The sequence below is a fragment of the Gymnogyps californianus genome, chromosome 5 (assembly GCF_018139145.2).
Source record: "Gymnogyps californianus isolate 813 chromosome 5, ASM1813914v2, whole genome shotgun sequence".
Lineage (NCBI taxonomy): Eukaryota > Metazoa > Chordata > Aves > Accipitriformes > Cathartidae > Gymnogyps > Gymnogyps californianus.
Genome location: NC_059475.1, coordinates 27,692,861 through 27,714,388, shown reverse-complemented (window position 1 = coordinate 27,714,388; position 21,528 = coordinate 27,692,861). Strand labels below are relative to the sequence as shown.

The following is a 21,528-nucleotide window of genomic DNA, read 5'->3' as shown; positions in this document are numbered from 1 at the left end:
TTTTCTTGTTACCTTTGACATCCCTGGACAGATTTAATTCTGTCAGGGCTTTAGCTTTCCTAACCTGATCCCTGGCTGCTCAAACAATTTCTCTGTATTCCTCCCAGGCTACCTGTCCTTGCTTCCACCCTCTGTAGGCTTCCTTTTTGTGTTTAAGTTTGTCCAGGAGCTCCTTGTTCCTCCATGCAGGCCTCCTGGTGTTTTTGCCTGACTTCCTCTTTGTTGGGATGCGTCACTCCTGAGCTTGGAGGAGGTGATCCTTGATCCCCGGAGGAGGTGATCCTTGATGCAGTTCATGAAATTGCAAACCTCAGCCCATGGCCAGTTTAGTGCAAATCTGGTAATTATTCACCTTGGCTCCCTTCCCCCTACTTGACTTGGGCAAAATGACTGCACATAAATAATCTCAGACGTGGAACCATCTTTGCCATAATTTCTTCTATCTAGTTAAAACTATGTACCCAACTGCACCAAAGCTAACAGTAGCTACTGTGGGGCAAAAGGGCTCAAGGCCTTACCTGAACTGCAAGAGCCCAGCTCTCCTAATACTGGACCCCATATTAAACAAAAGGTCTTGGCTCTCAGTTTCACATCCTATGAAGTAAAAACATCCTGAATAGATGTCATTTGCCTTTTCTTCACACCAGTTTGCTAAAACTGACACTGCTCCCATGTTTAATCATCGCATGAGATATTAACACACTATTTTATGAAGGGATCCTAATGACTTTTAAGTTTTTACAGTTTCTTGTAAGTTCTGTCTTAGCAGCCTTCATGCAGCCACAGGTGAATCGGTCAAGATAGCAATTTAACTAACTCTTACAACATACCATTCCTGCACCTATACTCAAATGTGCACATCTATGCAAATCTTCAGGCCATCTACAACACCAAAGTGGTGTTGCATTTTCCAATGATGTTGAATACAGATCTTTCTTACAGCACCCTACATAAGCAGTGCTTGCCAACATGGGTTTTGGATATGCTCTGTTTTTCTAAAGATATGTGCCAGAATCTGCTGATACACAGAGCATATAAAACCATTTGGCCTCAACCAGACTATTACACTCAACTTTATTAAAAGGAGGGATTTCCCATATCAGTCAGAAAAGGGTTTTGTCCCCATGCCCTCTTCCTAGTATCAACAAGTACATGCAGTCTGTGACTCTGCTTGGACTTTTGGTAGTCTAAGAAACATCTACCTGGTTCAACTTCTGCCAACAGTGAAAAGTTTCTTTGGGCAGTAATTGGATGTATTATTTGCAGTTCTATTCAGAGGTGTCACAAGCTCCCCCTGTCGACCTGAAGATGTCAAAATTTCTCTTAAAAGGAGACACAAGGGACCACACCAATAAGCATGCTTTTTCAATAACACAGCAAGAGGTTGGTACTCTCTTTCTTGAAAACTACACTTGTTTTCAGAAGTACGTTAGTTCATATGAGCTTTTCCACTGGAGGTAACGTGTTGCAGTAAGCCATCTCCACATATTCTCCTAATGAACTTTCTTTTCACATTATCAAGGGTTCTGACAAAACTGTAACTTGCACCCCACTGAAGCAAATGTGCATGGCCATTTGCTTTCAGGCTTAAAGCCCCTTCGCTTATGGCTGCAGGAGAATTCACAGCTCATCCAGTGAGTCAGTGAGGTCTGGCAGTGACCTTTGCAGACCACACTGGATACATCCTACTGACACTTGCACAAAGCTGAGAAGACAACAGCACTCAATAAAATTGTGCATCTTCTTACATATTCTGTGCATTGTCCTCATTAAGAGTTAATATGCTGAAAAAAAGCTTGGCTCTGTGCTAAAACTCCAAGTGCCTTTCTGCTTCAGGCCCTTATTCCTGCAGTATTTGGAATTCCCCATCTGTTTACAATGGAAGCGTACACATATTCTGTTCCATCCAGGCTACTGACCGACCACTTCATTGGGATGTTTCCCAAATACCAGTAGTCTTGTCAAGAGCTAATTCCAGATCTCCACAGCCTGAATTTTCTTCCAGATTCAAAGCACAACGCAGTATTTGAGATGGGGCTTAAGTCACCTTATCCCCACAAATTGCATGATTTGCTCTTCAGCTTCATGTCAATCAAATGTTTCTATCACCTACCTCACATCTTGTATCCTCGGCTTAAAAGCTCCTTTCCAAGTTCTATTTTAATTTGGATTACAGTAATCATGTTTTTTCTGATATTTCAGAGTTAGCTTCCTCTGGGTAAAATGAAGAACATTAAACATTCCAAGGGCATCAGAATTTGTGAATGCCAGAAATAAAACTACCTTCTGGCCGCCTTTCTCACTAATATCCACTGCTAACAGATCCAGGGCAATATGATCCTTACTCTTCTATGTTTCTAAGGAACTTCAGCTCCGACAAAGTTTCTAATTTCACGTTCTTCTAAGTTCTTTAACCTCTGTACACTCTTGGAATCGTATGGAATTCAGAAATCACCCTAGACTGAAGCAGCTTGAAAACAGATCCTCTTTATTTGGAAACCAGCTCCACCTACGCTTTCAAAATAGGCTGCAAAATCTATTCTTACTCCATGTTTGGAGTCCTTTTTCCAAACTTCCCATCTCTGAAACTCAAATATTTCCAGACAATTCCCAGTACCACTGCTACCTGTACCACCCCAAGCTAGAGACCTGCTAAAAGCAATTCCTTCCCTGTACTCTCCAGCTACAGATAAACTTCAGAGATGTTAGCTAGGTTTGCAAAAAACCAAACCACATACACAAACAACAAAAAATGAAGCTTATGCATACCACTCTTGTTAAAAGTCAACACTACTGGAGAGCTTTTTAAGCCTCAGTCTGAAAAACAAACTTGTTCTTTAGCAAAACCAGGTTTCCATCTGAAATGCTAAGCAGATCAATCTGAAGGGAGTGAATAGAAAGAGCATGAACCTCTAGCTCATTACTACTATATTTGATGACAATTCACTACTTTTACTCCATTTCTGAACACAATTCATAACTGTCAAATCATGTCAGCCCTGACCTGTAGAACTCTACCCAATCCCTCCGAAATATTAGGAGCGAGATGTATATAGATGGTGCACACTTGTATAATAAGGATGCTCCTCAGTACAATCCAAAAGTGCTGTAGTTCTCAGAGAGAACATTTCTCTCCAGCTCTGAAAACTACACCAGCAGCCAATGGATTTCTAGGTGCAATTAAATGTATTAGAGTTTCACGTAACAAAACTAATTAATTGCATATTCAGAACCTCTATTTCAACAGCAAGACGGAGGAAATTCTCTGAGGAATGGAAACCTGTATTCTACTGACTGCTAGTCAAGGATGTGAAGGAGGGGTTAATTGGAAGCAGAAATAATCACCGTATTTCACTCCTCAGCAGGTTGCCACGCTTTTGCAGTGACTTATAGGCCACATTGCCAAGCCCTACTCTCCCAGTTCATTGATTGCAAATCAAAAGGCGTCAGGGAAGGAAGGAACAATTGTGAGACAACTTACAAGAATTTTCACAGAATCTGATGTAGCATTTATCTTGAATTTCTCTCTTGGGAGTTTTGCAAGTAATGTAAAATTAAAATATCCACAAAGCATTGCTTCAGAACATGGCTATGACTTATTTTTAATTAAGAAGTTGAGTAACAATTGCTTTGTATTACAAGCTGTCGGCACAGAGGCAACAAAGATGCTTTCTGATTCTTTTTAATGTGCGTATTAAATTAGAGATTGAAGAATACAGTTTCATCTTGTTTCCTAAACCTTTTTCTACTGCATGCTGGCCAAGCTGCAAACAGGTTTTTACTCAACTGAATATGAATAAGTCAGCCACTGTAAAGACAGTGTGCTAAGAATACTATAAAGTTTCCCACTTAAAGCTCTATTTTAATTTTGCATGTCTTGAAAAGTATTACAAACTTATGGAGCAGTCTTATTGCAAAACTCAAGACAGAAGAAATACCTGTAGCTGATCTATGAATTTTACAACTAGATGAAGGAATCATATTTACAAGATTAACAGTTTTATGTTTTCCAAGCTTGGTCCTACAGACTGCACAAAGATGACTAACAACACACCAGAATGTTGAAACAATAGTCAACATCATCCGACAGGAAGGCTCTTTAACCAAATTAATTCAAACTGGTCTAGTTGTGACCCTGTCACATATGCAGAAAGCTGAAAGTCCAAAGCAGTCAGAAATGAGACATTTTTAACATCTTTAAACATGATGTGGGAAAGGGGAAAACAGCAAATTAGTTAGCAAATCCTGCTAGACTGGATAGATTTAAAAACGTGGGGAAAAGGGTTTTGGAAGCTAAAAATACATGTGCAAGAAAGATGAAAAAAGCAACCTTTAGAATACATGGAATCCATCTGGAGAAATATAATCTGGAGCTACAGCAGATAAGACAGACAGGAGCACAGGGATGTGGAGCAAGTCTAAAAAGCAAGACTGGGAAAAACTGTACAAAATTTCAGTGCACCATAACAGCAAAAAAAAGAAGAAAACCGACAGTTTTTGACTGCATAAGTAAAGCCCTGTAGTCCAAAAAAGGCAGAAAAAAATACCCTCTGTGGGCTTCTGGTAAGACTATGGTAAGAGAATTCAGAAGAGAAAAAGCCCGAAAGCTGGAAGATTGAATTACAAGAAAAGATTAAGGGAATACAAAGCATTACTTCGCTAAATGGTGACTAACAGCAAGGGTACAAGCATTTGAAGAGTATAACACACCATAGGGAAAGAAGATATGTTTGAAATGGAGATGAAGAAATATAAATGGAAGATTTAGACAGAAGCTTACTGATTTAGCTGGCTACAAAAAAAAAGTCTCCAAAAGGAAGGGCTAGAAGCCATAGCAACTGGAGTTTAGAGCAAACGTAAAGGACAGATGAGAGGAAGAGACATGACTTTAGCTAATAGGACTTCTCTATCTTAACTTATTATGATATGGTAAAAAGAACGTGGGAAGGGATACTCCTGTATCTGGCAGTAAAAGCTATGTATTTCACTAGGATCTTAAAATGACTGAAAAAAAGAAACAGTACCAGGGCAAACTACACTTCTAAAAGGATCTAACAGGATACTAAATCCATGTAATTAGTGATCTTACCATATCCACACAGCTTTCACCAACTGTACCTGGTAACCAAATTGCGCTTTTTCATTTTCAATACATTTTAATTTCTGTCTCTTACCTTAAGAAGCTCATACCAGAATGGTAGCTCAGAACCAGGGCTGAAAAAGTGCTGACTGGTGCACCAAAGAATATCCTCATCATTGATCTTCCCTTGCCTTATAACATGGAGCAGATGATGACGATAAACAAGAGTTTTATATCAGCTGATAAAGCAGCTCATGTAATGATGCAACTGAGATGACCCTCTCTGAATCACAAGCAGTCTGGAGAGCAACTACAGAGTCTAAAGGTGAATCAAGCAATTTCTCCCAGAAACAAGTCTCTCCCCAGTGCCAGGCCACTAGACAAATGGCTCACTGCAACCCTTGTATACTGGGAAAGCTCTGCCAAAAGTAATAATAATCAGAGGGCCTTTTAAAAATGAAAAAAATTTTAAAAAGGAAAAAAAAAAAAAGAGAGAGATAGAGGGGAAAAAAAGCTGCTGATGGAACAAATTCCACTATGTTCAAGTGATCCCCCAAAGTGAAAAGGTTTGAATAGCTATTTTTCATCTCCTGCACCTGAATATATGGCCTAAAACTTGAATCCAGTCCAAATTTCAGCTTTAGAAATTACCCAGTTCTGCCTCCTCAACTCTCTTTGTGCATTATCAACTGGACATGGCTTTTCCCATCCTAAACTGTCACTGAACAGCTGTTGTGTTCCACTGATGAACAAAGCAAGACATACATGTTCTCTTAACTCTATTTGCCATTTTGCAAAAAGATGAAGGTTTTCCCTCAGGTAGTAAATGAGTTAGAGTGGGTCATGGTTCAGCTCTCCCACAAACCAGAAGTACAGAAAGATAATTCCATTGCCAAAATATGCCTACATGTACATAGAAAGCTCATGAATAAACAGCCAGCAAAAGTCTGTTTGGCAAAACTATTGTAAGCCTCACCTTCAGTCTGCAAGTATGATACGAAGCTTGGCTCCTACCCTTCCTAAAACTGCTGGTGGCTGCTCTCCTAGAGGTTAGTCACTTTTAGGAATGTTAGGAAATGATCCTGAAGCCTCAGCTGAAAAACTCCCTCAGCAAAGCCAACTGCAGTACCACAAGCAAGATGCATATTACCCAAAGAAGTACAAAAGACCTACTAGATATTCTGAATGATATCTAGACTTAGGAATGTATTCCATGACATGGAATGTATTTGTTTGTCATCATATTTGAAACCAGAGTAAAGTTTCACAATTCTGTTATATTTATGTTCTCCTGCCATGTTTGCATACCTCTGTAATAAACTCCTTCACATGTTTATTATTCAGTGGGCCTGGAGCAGGCTACCTCTTTGCTATCATAACCCAGCAACTAACTACTAGGCTAGAGTCAAAGCAACACAAAATTACTGATGAAAACACACAGAAACAGAATACACATACACTCACCCTCATAGAGGTTTCTCCACCATGGGGCTGTTGCAGCCTGAAGACTTGAGCAACCATGTGTTCTGTGGAGGGGTGCAACAGGATACGTCGGGAAGCCAGTCCCACCATTACATATCTGCCCATTGGAGACAGGCTCACAGAAATGGCATTAGGGCCTATGAAGAAAAGAGGGTTTATTTCTCTCACAGGTTGACATCCCTCCCCTTGCTTCATCCTCATAGCTTCTTCATTCCCTTCCAGCATTCCCATATGTATGGCATACTAAGCTCATTCTTATAAGGGGTAGAGAAGAATAAGGAGACCTGCACAAGTACAAATTTTGTGAGACACTTCCTTGCTGCAAGCGTCCTCCCACTAAGACAATGAAGTTCTTTAAGGAATAAAAAACTATCTCTTAGCAGCTCCCCTGTACCAGCACCTTACACATCCAGAGCATACCACAAGTTTCTCCCCAGCAGTACTGTATTTGTGGCTGGTTGGAAGGCCAATAAAATACTCCCTGTTACTACAATCACTGATGTTCAGACCATAGCATTTCTCACTGAAGGCTGAGTTCTGAGGTAACTTCTCACATCCCCACTCACTCTGACTTCTTGCTACATGCTTACCAAATCGCTTTGTGTAAAGCATCTCGCCCAAGTTGTGGGGTGCCAGAGAATACACAGCCAGTATTCCTTCATCAGGGAAGCCTCTTTGACTGCTGGGAATGAAGGCTGCCAGCAGCTGCCCATCGGCAGAGATATCGCAGCTAGCATCATTGTAAATCTTGCAGTTTTGAACAAGCACGTTCACAGAGGCTGCAAAGAAGAAAGACAGGAACAGTGATTAAAGCACTCAGGTTCAACAGAGAATAAAGTAAGATTTAAACCTAATGCTGGAGACTGGACAGCACATGCAAAAGGCACTCAAGACATTCAGCTTCCTCCAAAAGTTTATGAAACGTTAATACCCTGATTAATGTAAAACTTGCTCTAAAACGGAGATAAGACACTGCAATGAGCCCAGGAAATGAAATCTACTCACCTCCTGGAGCCTTCAGCCAAGAAATAGCAGCAATTGCACTTTATCAACCCCCTCCTTTGTTGAGCATAACACCATCCTTTGCAAAGGACAGCACAGTTTAAACAAGTCTCAAATCGTGACACTCTGACAAACTCCAGCAGTGGTATCATCAGAAACAGTACACCTTAATTCATTTCTCCTTCTCTTGTGAAGCCCCTAGTTCCAGCTCCCCTTATCTCCAATAAACAGGAGATGAGAGAAAAATTTCTCCCTGCAGATACACACACTCATTTCTGACAGCTGATTTTTACACCAATCTTGGATAAAGCAAGTGAGAAAGGGCAGAGACTTCTCCAGCCAGTCCTCCATTTAATTACTCCAGTATTTGAGACACTCACGTAATCAGTGTAACTGTTCAGCAGACAGGGTAGTGAGCAGCAATTGACAAAACAAGTTTTACTTCAATCTCTGCTGGCGCATTGCTGGGTGACCTTGTACAAATCTTTTCCCCTCCATGCCTTGCATATGCAGGCTACAAGCTCTTTGGGCTATTGAACCGTACTATGCACTTGTGCCATTCTTAGTACAATGAGGTTCCAAGGCCTTTTAGCTTCGTCATCACCAGCAATTCAATGGTGGCTTGATAAGACAAGGCTGGAGTTATGTTCGTTCCCTTGGCCTAACCTAAATGTGCTCCAGTTTTTCACTAAAACCGTTGCAATTATTCCAGGAGGTTTGGAGCTGAAACTGCACACGCTGTTTTGGGGATGGGGAAATTTCAGATCCTAGTATTTTCAAACTCAAGGGGATAGAAATATAAAAAAATAGAAATAAAGCCCACATTTGCAACACAAAAACTTTGCATGCTAGAAGACTGAACACCCCATCTCACATGCTTGAAGCTACAGCATCATGTGAAGCACTATGTCAACTTCTACAGTCCAGAAATTCTCCTCTAAACCGTCAGACCATGCCCAGCCTAGAAGTGGCTTTGGTTTGTTCAGCTAAAATTGCAGATGAGTTTATGAAGGCACTTCTTGGGCTAGATTCCTTATTAGTTTAACAAAAGAACAGTGCCAAGAATGCTTTGTGCATACTTCTGAAAGTCTGAACTTCCAAATCAAATTAAGGCTGTAACTCAATGCTTTAACAAACTGGCGCTTCTGCCAGAAGAAACAATCCCTGCCCTTTGTTTCCAACACTTCTGTGGAAAGAAACCTACATCAGGGAACTGATATGGCTGAGAAATTACTGACTGTTGTCTAGGTCACTTTTTAGCCAGAACAGTTTCCCAACCTGGTATGCCACATGGCCACATAGACACTTGCAGCAGCAGAAAAAGAAGTCATGACAGGGAAGCAGACAGGACCGCTCCTTCTTCCAGCATTGCTGATTTAAAGTACTTGCTGAATCCCATCTTTAGTTCTTCTGGTCTCAAAGACATTTTTCCTGTGAACTGCTTTCCTGCATGGTTGAGTATCAACTTCTACTGTTCCATTTAAGAAACTCCGATGAAAAAGACGACGAGGATAAAAAGTGGACTATGTAATTTCATTCTGTACCAAACCACCTACACTGGTACTCTAAATTTATTCAACCATTTTTTTTCAGTCTCAAAGCTGCTAAAAACAGTAATTTTCAGCCTAGCATAAACAGAAAGGTGCTGAACAGAAAAAGGTAAATAATGGTAGTCACTGTCAGTGCTGTAATAACAGAATCTAAAATACACATGGCCCTTCAAAGAATAGATGGTCCAAAAGATGACAAAATTCCCAAGTGCTTAGTCTGAAGCTAGTTGAACAGAAAGAAAACAGAATAAACATTAAAGACTACACTACCTAATTTTAAAAAAGGTAAAATAAAAATTTGCCTTTTTTTTTTTTTTTAAATCTAGGCTTCTCTCAAGTACTCATTATGTCATCACAAGGGAAGATGGGCATCAACACAAGAACTGCAGCATATGCTCTGAACTAGCTAAAGGATACGTGACAACAGGTTGCACTATTGTAATCCCTGTCAAATTAGGAGGATTCCTGCAGAGTTCTTCAGTGACTCATTTCAAAACTAGTCCTATTTATTAGCTTTATCAATGGGCTAGGCACAGAGTGGAGCTGGTTGATGAATTCTGTTGATAAAGTTGGGTAATTTCATTAACAGAGCATGATCAGACCACACAGTGAACTGAAGTACACACAGTCATAACAGAAGTGAAATGAAAGAATTCTAGAGTGTGTTAACATTTATAAATTTCTGCTTTACCTAGGAGCTTCTCAGTTGGAAACAAGAGAGAATCAACTTTGGTGATCATAGCAAAGACTGAGCCATCCACCCAGCATAACAGTAAAAGAGAAGGCAATCCTAAACTGCACTTGGGAGCACACTTACAATAGAAATATCAGTGCTAATATACAACCTTGTGCTGAGACCACATGCAGGATACTGGGCAGAGTGTTGGTCAGCCATGTTCAAGAAAGATTAAACCCTAAATGGTAACAAGTCCAGCAAAGAGCTAGGAAGATGACTGGGGAAAATGAAACATGTATTTCATGTTTTTAAAAAAAAAAAAAAAAACAAACCAAAAAGATTGTGAGGAAATGGGATTGTATTTACAAAAAATACCAGAAAGTAAGTGCCACAAATACATCAGTTCTCTTCACAAATAATGTTGATAGGTGAGTAAGTGGGTAAAAGCAGCCATTAAGTTTGGAAATTAGAAGATTTCTACCAGAATAGCCAGAAGTGAAAGGGGCAAAGAATTTAACCAATTTTAAGACAGAATAAGAGGAACTATAGGCTGTGCTTGCCTAAGACAGCAGGGAGCTAGACTCAGTGGCTAATGGGGTCCTTTCTCACAAATTCCTTTGTAGTTGTGCTCTAATCAGCAGTGATCTAAAAAACTGCAAAATAAAAGGGGGGGGGATGGGAACTTATTGGTGAATATTGGGACTCTCCCAGCCAAACCCAAGTTAACTACTTAAGAGAGTTAAGCAAGAAGGCCAGCCACAGAGCAAAACTACACATTACATAGGGAGAGCATTTGCCAGAGATACAACTATGAAACATGCCCCCACTACCACCCCTGCAAAAAACTTTGATTATTAGAAGAGAAAAAAATAGTGCAGTCCCTTTCTTTGGGGTCTAAGAACTGTTCTCTCTCATTCCTATTCTGCTAGATATCTAAATTTTTGTCCTGCATCTCTGCGCTCAGGATGCAGTTTCCATGAGGTAGCCACAGTTTCTCTACAATGTTAACTACTGTCATTTGATGCTCAATATTGGAAGTAGCGAGATTGCATACTTGCTTCATCAGACCAAAGGTATGGGTGTCATTTAGCCCAGGGACCCTTCTGTACTGATGAACTCCTGGTGCTTTTCAAAGAGGTGCAAGAAGTTTTAGAGGACAGATACTGATTTCTCTGGGCACAGGCGATGTTTCTTCCTTGTTCCTATAACCATTGAAAATCACAGTCTATAGAATCCATGTCTCTTCTCAGCTTTTAAAGTTTGGAGTTTTTTTAACCTAATGCAACCTTGGACATTCATAAGAAAAAAATCCACATCTTTATTTTTCTAAGGTAAGAAGTGCTTGTATTTCTTCTGTACCATTTACAGATTCAGGGACATTGCCATGTCTTGTACATATCCTCACAGTTACACGGTTATTTTTTTCCTTTCCAGGTCTCTAATCCTCTCCCTCATCTAGCATTTACTATGTGTCTTTTTAAAACAATGTTGGATTTGGATCACCAGTCACCAAGAGTCTATTATCATATAGCACATGTTCACTCATTTTCTATCTACACGGTTTTTCCTTTTTTTTTTCCTCACCCGCCCCCCGTTCAGCACAGCACAGAGGTTTTTGGTGAGCAGTCCACAATGACGGCCAACATGACTGCGTGTCTTGGTCTTTTTAAAGTTTGTTGCATATGGTGAATGCCTCTTAGCAAAACAGATTGTGAGCTCCCCTGCCAGAAGTGAACTATCTTTCCCCCTTGATGTGTGCCTGGAACATAGAACATCACAGATGCAAGTTGAGCTGAACAAGAAAGAGCGCCCTTTATTTCAGTCTTTCAAATATCTGATTCATGCTAGCATTATGGTTCTTTGCTCTTCCCTCATTTACAAAGGATGAGGGACTCAGGTAGCACTTACACCTAGAACCAAGGGAGCCTACTGTGCCAGCAGAAAAAGTCTAAATGTGAGAGGTGGAGATCTCAGCAAGGTTTCATTTTAAGGAACAGCATCTAAGAGAGTCCCAAGACATGAGGAAGATGAAGATACCCATGCATTTGACAAAGCCACAGGCTCTTTGATTTCTTTGAGCCCGAGGCCTGATTATGAAAATGAAGCCAATACAGAAAATTTTAGGGAAAAATATTGCTATTTTTGGAAAACTATTTACAACAAGGCTGCCCTTTCATCTCTTGTTTTCTTTTGTTGTTAATGCAGCCATCGAGCTGACAGAAGAGATCAAAAGAAACATCAGAGAACAAATTAATCAAGCTGTTGTGCCAACTTGGAGTGCTTACACCTACAGCATAATTACGCTTGAAGCTGGGGAAGGCCTGGAACGCCGGCAGCTACAGCGCTGTTTGCCAAAGGAAAATAGTGCTGGGCGCACCATCCGCTCCTAGCCACCCTTAAGGACAACACTTTCTTAACAGCTGCTCCTATTTATATATTGTTTAGCATGCTTTTTTTTTTTTCCCTTTTCTTCTTTTAAGTTCTTCTGCATCCCACTGTGGATCAGTAAGTATTGATCAAATCATCTTCCTCAAGTCCCAGCCAGTGTTAGAACAGGACAAATTCCTGACATGTGACTAAATGTGGAAGAACTAGACCAGTTCAGCCACAATGGCTAGAAAATGAAATAATGAGCAGTGAGTAGCATGAGAGAAACTATATTCAAGAGATATAAACACAAGATAAAACCTTCAAATATTTTACCTGTGGAAAGGCTCTGTTCTACACTGTTCACCGATTCAATACTTACTTGTTAGCTGTAGGAAATTTTAAGGATATGCAACACTTACTAGAAGAATATTAAATAAATGCCAGAGATAGCATTGTCTCTGCTGCCAAATAAATTCCCCACCCCAATGCTGATACGACTGACAATTACAGTTAAGACCAGGTCATGTTCATTTCAGAGTCATTAAAAAAGGAAAGAAGAAATCTGAAGCCATCTTTTTCCATTTTGCAATTAATAGAGAAAGACAGGGCAGAGCCTAAAATCCCACAAGTCCCTGCAAAGCCATTTCCCCAAGACTGCCGGAGTCCTCTTTCGTGCGCTTGCTGGACTGAGCATCAGTGAGGTCGCTGCCGCAGAGCCAAGCCCTGAGCCCAGAGCTCCGAAGGGTGCGGGGGCCTAGCTGCTGAGATCACAGGACTGCGCTAATCACGCTGCTGTCACTTGCTCAGATGCGTTCGCTTCAGTGGAAAACATCCTACTTCCAAACTATCTTTTCTTTGTTTAATTGTAACAGGAAGAAGAGCTGCTCGGAGATGGAGGTTGGCCACAGAGTCATTTCTTTGATGGAGAGTGGAGCTGGCAGGCAGTCCCAAACTTCAGCTGCATCATTTCATCTGCCTGAACTCCCAAACCACTTGTGGCTCAAGTCAGTCCCAGGAAGTGCAATAGCCCCCTCTGTGTAAGCAGACTCTCTCACATGACCACCTCTGATTTATAGGAAACAATGGAAAAAAAGGAGCTATTGAGGTCACATGCTTTACTGGGAAAATAGTTTATTTCCAAGATCATGAAGAGTCAGAAAAAACTCCTCCAACCCACCACTCCACTGTTACACATTTAGCTTCACAATATCTCTATAGATTTGTGCACCTTGGCAAACTTGCAGCTTGCCTTTGTTCTGTGCCTAGGCAAGCTTGGCAAATACCTGTTTTAGGATGAGCACAGCTGCTACATCTTCATACATCCCTACTAGACCTTGGCAGAGGGAGATACGGCTAACAATCTAGAAATGCCAGAATTGGGCTCAACATGTAAAAAGGAAGAAGCAGAGTAAAACTGAACATTTCCAAATGGTAATAAATCAAGATGGACAAGCCAAGTACTACGAAGCACAAAGTGAGGAGTCAGAAGGGCTGGGGATGAGCTTGTAGCAGGAACCCTGCCTGCAAGATGGGCATGACAACAGAAACAGTAGCCCAATTTCCAGCTAACTGGAAGCTATTTCAGAATGGAAGTGTCCTGGTAGGGGAGGGGGAGAAGATTGAAATATTGATGTCTTGAGGAGCAGATGGTTCTTATTTTCTATGGGATTCCATAAATTATAAACAAACATGCCTTTTCATTTTTTTAAATCAGCAGTCTTCTCAGCAGCCAGATGAGGCAAAAAAAAAGAAAAAGCTATGAGTAGCTGTAGCACTCTTCAAATACTTTACAAGCTTGCAGAGAAGTCCCAAAGAACTTAAGTCAGCAGCAAGATGCTTCCCCCTCTGACTTCATCTTTATTCTGTTCCAGAGTCTGGCTGGACCACAGAAAGTATTGCCACCACGTGGCAAAACTTCGCCTTGAGCACTGATCCTCAGCCTACAACTTCACACTAGTACTACTGAGTTTGGCACTTGACAAGACATGTCAAAGCACTGGCGCACGAGTTCACCACAGTGTTCTACTTTCAAGATGATACTGCATGCTCCTTCAAGAGACAGAATGTTCTCAAGGACAAAATATAAAGCATCTTTCCCCTTTACAATGTCAAGGGCTACCGTCTAGAAGCAGGGCTTTTATTTCCCACAAGGCTATAAACATCACACCACAATATTCTATACAATGTGAAGGAAGGAGATGAGACAGAAACACCGGATACTTTATCTGTAGGAATGATACAGTAAGAAAGCTTTTTGTAATGGGATGGGCTACTGGTGGCTTTCCCCTAGCTCCTCCGATTTCCCAGGGACTGGGAAGTAAATGGCCCCACACAGGTTGCCCAGAGAAGCTGTGGATGACCCATCATTGGAAATGTTCAAGGTCAGATTGGACGGAGCTTTAAGCAACCTGATCTATTGAAAAACGTCTCTGCCCATGGCGGGGGGGGGGGGGTCAACTAGATGATCTTTAAGGATCTCCCTTCCAACCCAAACCATTCTGTGATTCTACGATTTCAATTCCCCACATCTTTTCTGCTATGGTGTCACTACACGTGCTCCTTTTGTGGGTTCTTTAAGCAACAGGACAGTACCCCACAGAGACCTCTATTGTCAGATATGTAATTTCTCGAATTGCAGAACAGACAGGGCTGGGAAAAACTTTTTTCTTACTTCATTTCAATGGCTACCTCTGAAAGCAGAAGTCTTTCTCAAAACAGAATCCCTGTTCTCCCTAAAAAAGTCAGTGCCTTAAAGCAGAACCCAATCTGCTTTTGCTGAGAAGTCAAGCAATGAATTTCACATATGCACAGAGATGCTCTAAGCTAAAAATCACTGTACAAAGAAACATTCATGAATATCTACCTCCTATCTTCATCCCAGGCTGCACAAACATTTCTGCAGCTGTGCAGCAAGCTATATCGGGATACCACTCTGGGTTAAAAATAGCCTTTCTAGTCAAGTTAGTTTTAGCCCCGAAAAAGTAATTCCTTGATCAGCTGACCACAAGCATCAAATATGCCTGTGCCTGCATAAGGAAGTCTCTTCCAGTGCAAGAGCTAGCTCATGCCATAGAACACACGTAAAACTATGGTCTAATTTTCACAAAGTGAATGAGAAAAATAAATAAATAAAATCAGCAATATTGCTCATATTCTTGACCCAGGAGCAGCTTTCACCTGAGATATGGGACAATTTACTCCTTTTGCAAATGGTTAGAAGCTACATCTACTCCCTCTGGCTTGCAACACTGTGGTAAGCAACAGACCAGGGCCCTGATTCCCAAAACGTATTGCAGCACTTTAACCCACACCAATGTCAATAACTCGGAGAATTCAGACCCAATTCATTAGCAGGTTCTAATGTAAAGGTATAAAGACAACATCCCTCTAGAAAGTTTTTGGTAAAAGAATGAGGAGATTGGATACAGAATTCTTCTTAGAAGATTGTATATTCCCATGAGAACGCTCACAAAAAAAGCCTCATTTATGCATGGATTTGCTGATAGCAAGAATACACAAGCTAGACAGAGCAGGAACAGCTCTGCATGCTTTTAGTCAACTTTCTCAAAAGGCTAAGCGTTTTACAGTTCCCAATGCAAGACGACAATCAAGTAATCCAAGGCCTGCAACATACAGCTACCTTTCAAAGATCCTAGAGCTTATGGTAGCTCTGATTGGTACAGACTTGAAAGAAAGTACTGGTGTCTCCTCCAGCTTACCATTGCTGATTTCAGGCAGATCAAATTTAGTGAAGTCCCACCACTGGAGCCGGTAGGTGGTGTTGGCAATGTTGCTGGCCACAGCTGACTGTCCATCCCCAATCACAGCACCTACAGAAAAGGGGGAAAAAATTAGCAATTTAACCTCCAGAAGATTATCCAGAAAAGAGCTGGGGAGACAAAAACCTAGAAAACCTTTCAAAATCCAATACACAAAACTCTAGATTCTTAAAGAAACCTTATTTACAGAAATGGCAACACCTCCTAAATAAGCCACAGAGCACAGGAAATTAATAGGAAAGCACCTCCCTGCAACACATTTCTGAAAGAAAAGTTGATAAGAGATAAGACTTGCCCACACTAACAAGGCAGAAATCCTAAGCAATTCATTTGGTGCAAATGCATTCTACTTATTGGTACTAGTGAAGCTGTATTTTCACAGACCCAAACTTTTCTAGTACAGCTATGAAGGCAGACCAGAATACATACTAAGGAAAAGCGTTGCCCTGGCAAATCACACACATTTGTGGACATAATCCCTGCTACTACTGTAAACTCCACTCAGAAGACACAGGTTGCCTACAATATTTGCCACACAGCAAGGACTGTAACAAAATATTAGCAAGGAGGACCTACGAGCTGGCCCTTTGCTGCTCTGGGTGGCTCACCCTACAGCAGACAGGGGCTGCCGTGACTCCAGGCAAACGACATGACACTTGCTAACCACCCAAGGATTTGGGCAACAGCCCAAAGCAGAAGGCTAAGCAGAATACTTCAGAAACCAGCACAAAGAACATAATTTTCCAGGCAGAAAGGAACTGCCACTGGTAACTCAAGTCGGCATACATTTGAGAAAGCTCAGAGGCATTAAATGCAATCCCTAGGGAGACAAGCGGAGAGAAGAAACAGTTCTCCCATAATAGTACTAGAGTCAAAAATCTCATGCTATTTGCAGTCTCTAAGGCCTTCATATACACGCAGCCCTTGTACTACGTATACATGCTGGCACCCAGAGAAACTAAGGGTAATAGAATTTGATAAGGGAGAGCAAAACAAGATCATCTCCAAGCACAAATGAGGAAAAGCACAGCCTCCAGAGTCTACGCAGTCTCTATTTCAGCATGTCCACGCTGTCTCCGGTGGGAAGCACACGGAAAAGTCAGTGGCTTCTCTCTCCCAGAAGGGCTGGCTCAGGACTCTGCTGCCACAGCAGCAATAGTGGAAGAGACATCATTTTGACAACTCTGTATCCAGTACACAGCAGGTCACCTGCCTGTGCAGAGAGCTAAAAGCTTGCTAACTGCTAGTAAATGAAAGCAGTGTGGAAGAAGAGGAGGAGACTAGGGTGGCTGCAGTTTTTACTTTTCTTATCAAATCCCAGCAGAACACTCAGGCTTGTAAAAAAATGGCCTGAAAACACATGGACACACATTAACAGGGTTTATGTTTTCTCTGCAAAGTAAACAACAAGGTGGGCAGGGCAAAGTAAGAAAGCAAATTCTAGACCGGTGCTGATAAATAAAGACACCAAGGCGGCTGCTGCTAGTCCTCTTTTCATCAATAAGCTGTCCCAAGTCCTGATTTTTGGTTCTGGAGAAAGCTCAGAAATATGCCAAGAGCAAGACTTCTGAGCAGACAGCTTTACACTGTGTACTCAGCTGTGCCAGGCCTCCAGCAATCGACAAACCTCCACTGTGCGTCTGCTCAGTCTCTGTATCTGCCTCTGTCAGACGCGCACATATCACTTGGAGAGCAGAATTAAGAACATTTCCATTGCTCTTACATATGCCCAAGGCCTTGTTCTCCATATCCCCCAAACAAAGGGCTCCTCTGAACAAAAGATATGCACTGGAGAAAGCAGATTCAATGCATTAATGAAATTACGTTTTGCAACCAGAAGTGGAAGAAGGACAATTAAATTTTATGTTGCTTCATCTTTAAAAGTCTCCTCATTGCAAGCCCGGGTTTGGCACACAAGGGCAGCTCTTCTGCTGCCTTGCCTCCAGCCACCAGGTGGAGAACAGAAAACTAGTTTCTGTACAAATTTCAAGCAGTGTGACTTGCTGCAGGGAAACAGTAACTAACATCACCAACCAGATAGCAACTGCCTTATAGGACTGAGTCAGACAAGGAAAACACTCTGCAAAGACAGGCAACAGAAGTACTACTCAGGGCACATAATTCCAGAATATTGATCTTATTACAGATTAATGTTACAAAGTCATCACCTGTTTTGCAATGAGAACCACTTTTGTAGGCATAGCAAGTAATATATAAACTGGAGAATAACATACCCTAGGAGAGTAATCGTGCGCTCCCTCTGCATCACAGAAGCCTAGCAACATCACTAACTGCTCCACAAACAGCAAGTTCATCTGGCTCATACAACTGTTGCACCTCCTGCTACAAGTACCATAAAAAAAGCTGTTGGCAAATGGTTTTGAATTTTTTTTCTGTAAAAATTCTGGTCTTCTCATCCCTTTCCCTGGAACCTTCAGGTTAGTTACAGTGTTCATTTAAACCTCACATCCCTTTCACCTCCAAAGGCAGTCACATCCTACACGGAAAAGCTAACAATGGAAAAAACCAGTACCACCCCATCTACAGGACAGCCCTGCACAAATTTCAGAGCCAGCAAAAGCTAATGCTAAACTAATGCTAGTGCTTCAGGTAACAGATACCTTTATCAAAAAGATTAGGACACAGGGAACAAGGTTCATAGAGTGAAAGGTGCATGTTCAGAAGGATTTGGTCCATTTCTCAAAGGCTCCAAACCAGTGTGCCTAACACTAATGGCAAATCCATGATCTACATGTTTTTATTAAGTAATTACCTCTACTTATACTAATTACGTAATTGAGAAGTGTAATTATTAAATTATGTCTAGCTACATATAACAAAGTGGAATAACATTTGTATCAAGTCCTGCCAGAAGCCTCCCACATGCACACATGCACTGTCCTACAGTAAAGATGATTAAAAGCATGCAAACATTTCAGACATCCAATTTAGGAAGGAAAATACCCCCCAGTACAGAACTATGCTATCCTAACCTTTGTTGTTTGCTTTTTCCATTAGTTGATAGGGAAGATTTGAGACCATGGGTGGAAAACTTAAGAAAGTTAAAATCCTCACTACAGAGCTTTTGTTCACCGTGCAGCGTGAGAACTCATTCTCAGCTGGCTTTGCCCAGTGAGGGTTTCAGCCTGGGCGACAGCAGAAGAACATGCTGTTGCCTCTTAAGTTCTAGTGTAACCTGGAGGCAACCAACACACTTCAGCTTCTTAAATGTGGGCGGCAGCAGATGAGCTCTTACAAGCAGCAATTCTCACCAAGCACAAGTCTGTCCTGATTCCTGGGTCTTCCACTACTTGATGGGATCACAAGTGGCTGCAGTGGGTACCCGAGGGTCTTGGGCTTGTCATCCCCACGAACAGAACGACCTTTTACTGCAGAGATGATGTAGATTTCAAAATGCTGAAATCCAAAGCGAAGGCCAATTGAAATGCAGTGAACGTAGGTTTGACTGGCAGCTTTCCTGCATCTGTCTATCACTGCGTAATAAACACTGGGTGATGGCAGAAATGAAGATAAATGCTTTCAGCAGCCCCTCCTTCTCCCCCCACCACCCCGATCTCCATCCACCCCCACTCAGCACATGACAAGAGTTTAAGGAGTGGGGGGGGAAAAGTGTTAACAAAGACTTAAAAAAAAAATCCTCAAATCCTTTCTTATAGGCCACCTACATGTGACAGATATTTATCTGTCAGTCTCAATCCCCTCAGAGGGTCCAACTCATCTTGGCATGTGGAGAAATGAACCTTTGCCAGTCAGCTATTGCTCATTTATGAATCAAGCCATGCAAGCCAATGTCTGAGTTTAGACTGAAAGGGAAAAAAGTGGTGCAAAACGACGTTCCATGGCACTCCAGCACTCCCTCAGTGAAGAGCAGGATACTTCCAGACTACTACTATCAGACTCTCAGAGGAAGAGCTAATACTCTAGAGCGACACAGGCTTTGCGGTACAAGTTTCAGGAACATGGAACATCTACATATTATGGGAATTTCTTTCCCAGGTATTTAGCAGAAACCAGAGCTCAATTTCTTTTCTAGACTAGATCCTTTACTCTTAAGTTTTTAGTGTCTGGCAGGTCCCCTCATAGTAAGAGAAAAATTTATTAAGATGCTTACAGATAAGCTTGAGGAAGCTGGAGAAGTCCCTGAGCTAATTTGTGACTCAATTTGAGACAGTGATTAGGCCCTGGTATAAAATTCCCCCTAGATTAGTACTTGCATCTTTAAGCATGAGTACCTTTGAAAAGTAATTACCTCTTTATGAGCCCGTTCGTAACTGTAGCTAACGATACTGAGGTTATCCTACACTTGCAAAAAGGATCTATCACAGCTGATGAGTTTTGCATTTACTAGTTCTAGATTTATTATAATCCAGGCTCCAGGAAGCCTAAAACACAGGACAAATCTATTTGACAAAGCAAGGATAAAGCTCTTTGCTGCAAGAATACACCAGATTCTCTCAACCAGTTCTGAAGCAATGTGAGTTCAGCTGAAATGTGATTACTGATCTCTGAAGCCTAGTGGAGATGTAACAGGTTCTTGCACATCTCCGACCCTAAAGTATTTTATAGGGCAGCCTGGTTTTGGGGACTACCTTTGATCACAGGAAATATATTAAATCCTGAATATGAATTTGACAAGTCCCAGCAAATCTCTGTTCCAGGCTACCACAAAGACATTGCCTTTGAAGTGGCCAAGCTAACTATCTAAAACTGGGTTAATGCTGTAGAAACAGTACACATAGCAACCTGGTATTTTCAAGGATTTATTTTGCTTGTTTTTCAATGTACCAGCAAGCTGTAAATAGGAAGTGGGCAAAACAATTTTCATGAATGGATGCACAAAATGTTACTAAGGGTAGTTCAGCATATGCTAAGCACTGAAGGGATCTTAGATTCGATGTTAACGGAGAAAGCCTCAAAGAGGTCTATGCTCTCTGAAGGCTGAACCCTTCAAAAGGCTATTATTTTTCCGTTACCCCAGATTTACAAAATAAGAAGTGCAATTTCCCATTCATGCTCATTCCTATTGCAAAATTTTCCTTTTAAAAGGGGCAATGCTTAGCATGCCGAGTTCCACAGTCCTATCAGCTAAGGGAATTTGAGCAGGCCTCAGCTGCAGGTAGTAAAGATGACCGTCCTAATAGGAGCTCAGTCAAGTGCCCAAGGGCTTCACTCACATTGTGAACAATGCAAGCATCATATAGGAAAGGGAATTTTCCAGCCACAAGTTTCAGACTTCAAAAGGAAATGAGTTTATTTGCAAGAAACACAAACAACGAACGGATGCCCTGCCCGAAGACTCCATCCCCAGTACAGTCACGACCGCTCCTTGACATGTTACCTTCCTGACGTTAGAGATCTTCTTTTGTCTGATCATATAACAATTAATATAGAAATGCATCTGGGAAGCATTTGTCTTTGATGGTAGGGTCCAGTTTTCCCTCAGGGAAACTAGAAGAGGTTAAGGTCCTTTTCAAATGCATTCCCCTCTTATCTGAATTGTTTGCACTTCAAGCAAGCTGATAATTTTTCTCCTTAAGAGAATTCCCACTTCTCTGTTGTTGTTCACCT

General features: G+C 41.4%; 1 protein-coding gene across 6 annotated transcripts in view; it reads right to left on the bottom strand.

Annotated features, from left to right (window-relative positions):
* The window catches only part of AMBRA1 (autophagy and beclin 1 regulator 1), a 139,062-nt gene that overhangs the window by 38,908 nt on the left and 78,626 nt on the right, over positions 1-21,528 (bottom strand). For all 6 annotated transcript variants that reach the window (XM_050897085.1, XM_050897088.1, XM_050897090.1 and 3 more), the window contains 3 exons: positions 15,880-15,990; positions 7,153-7,341; positions 6,545-6,699 (listed from right to left, as the gene is read on the bottom strand). In XM_050897085.1, coding sequence (XP_050753042.1) covers positions 6,545-6,699; positions 7,153-7,341; positions 15,880-15,990 — 455 coding nt within the window. The remainder of the gene's footprint in view (positions 1-6,544; positions 6,700-7,152; positions 7,342-15,879; positions 15,991-21,528) is intronic.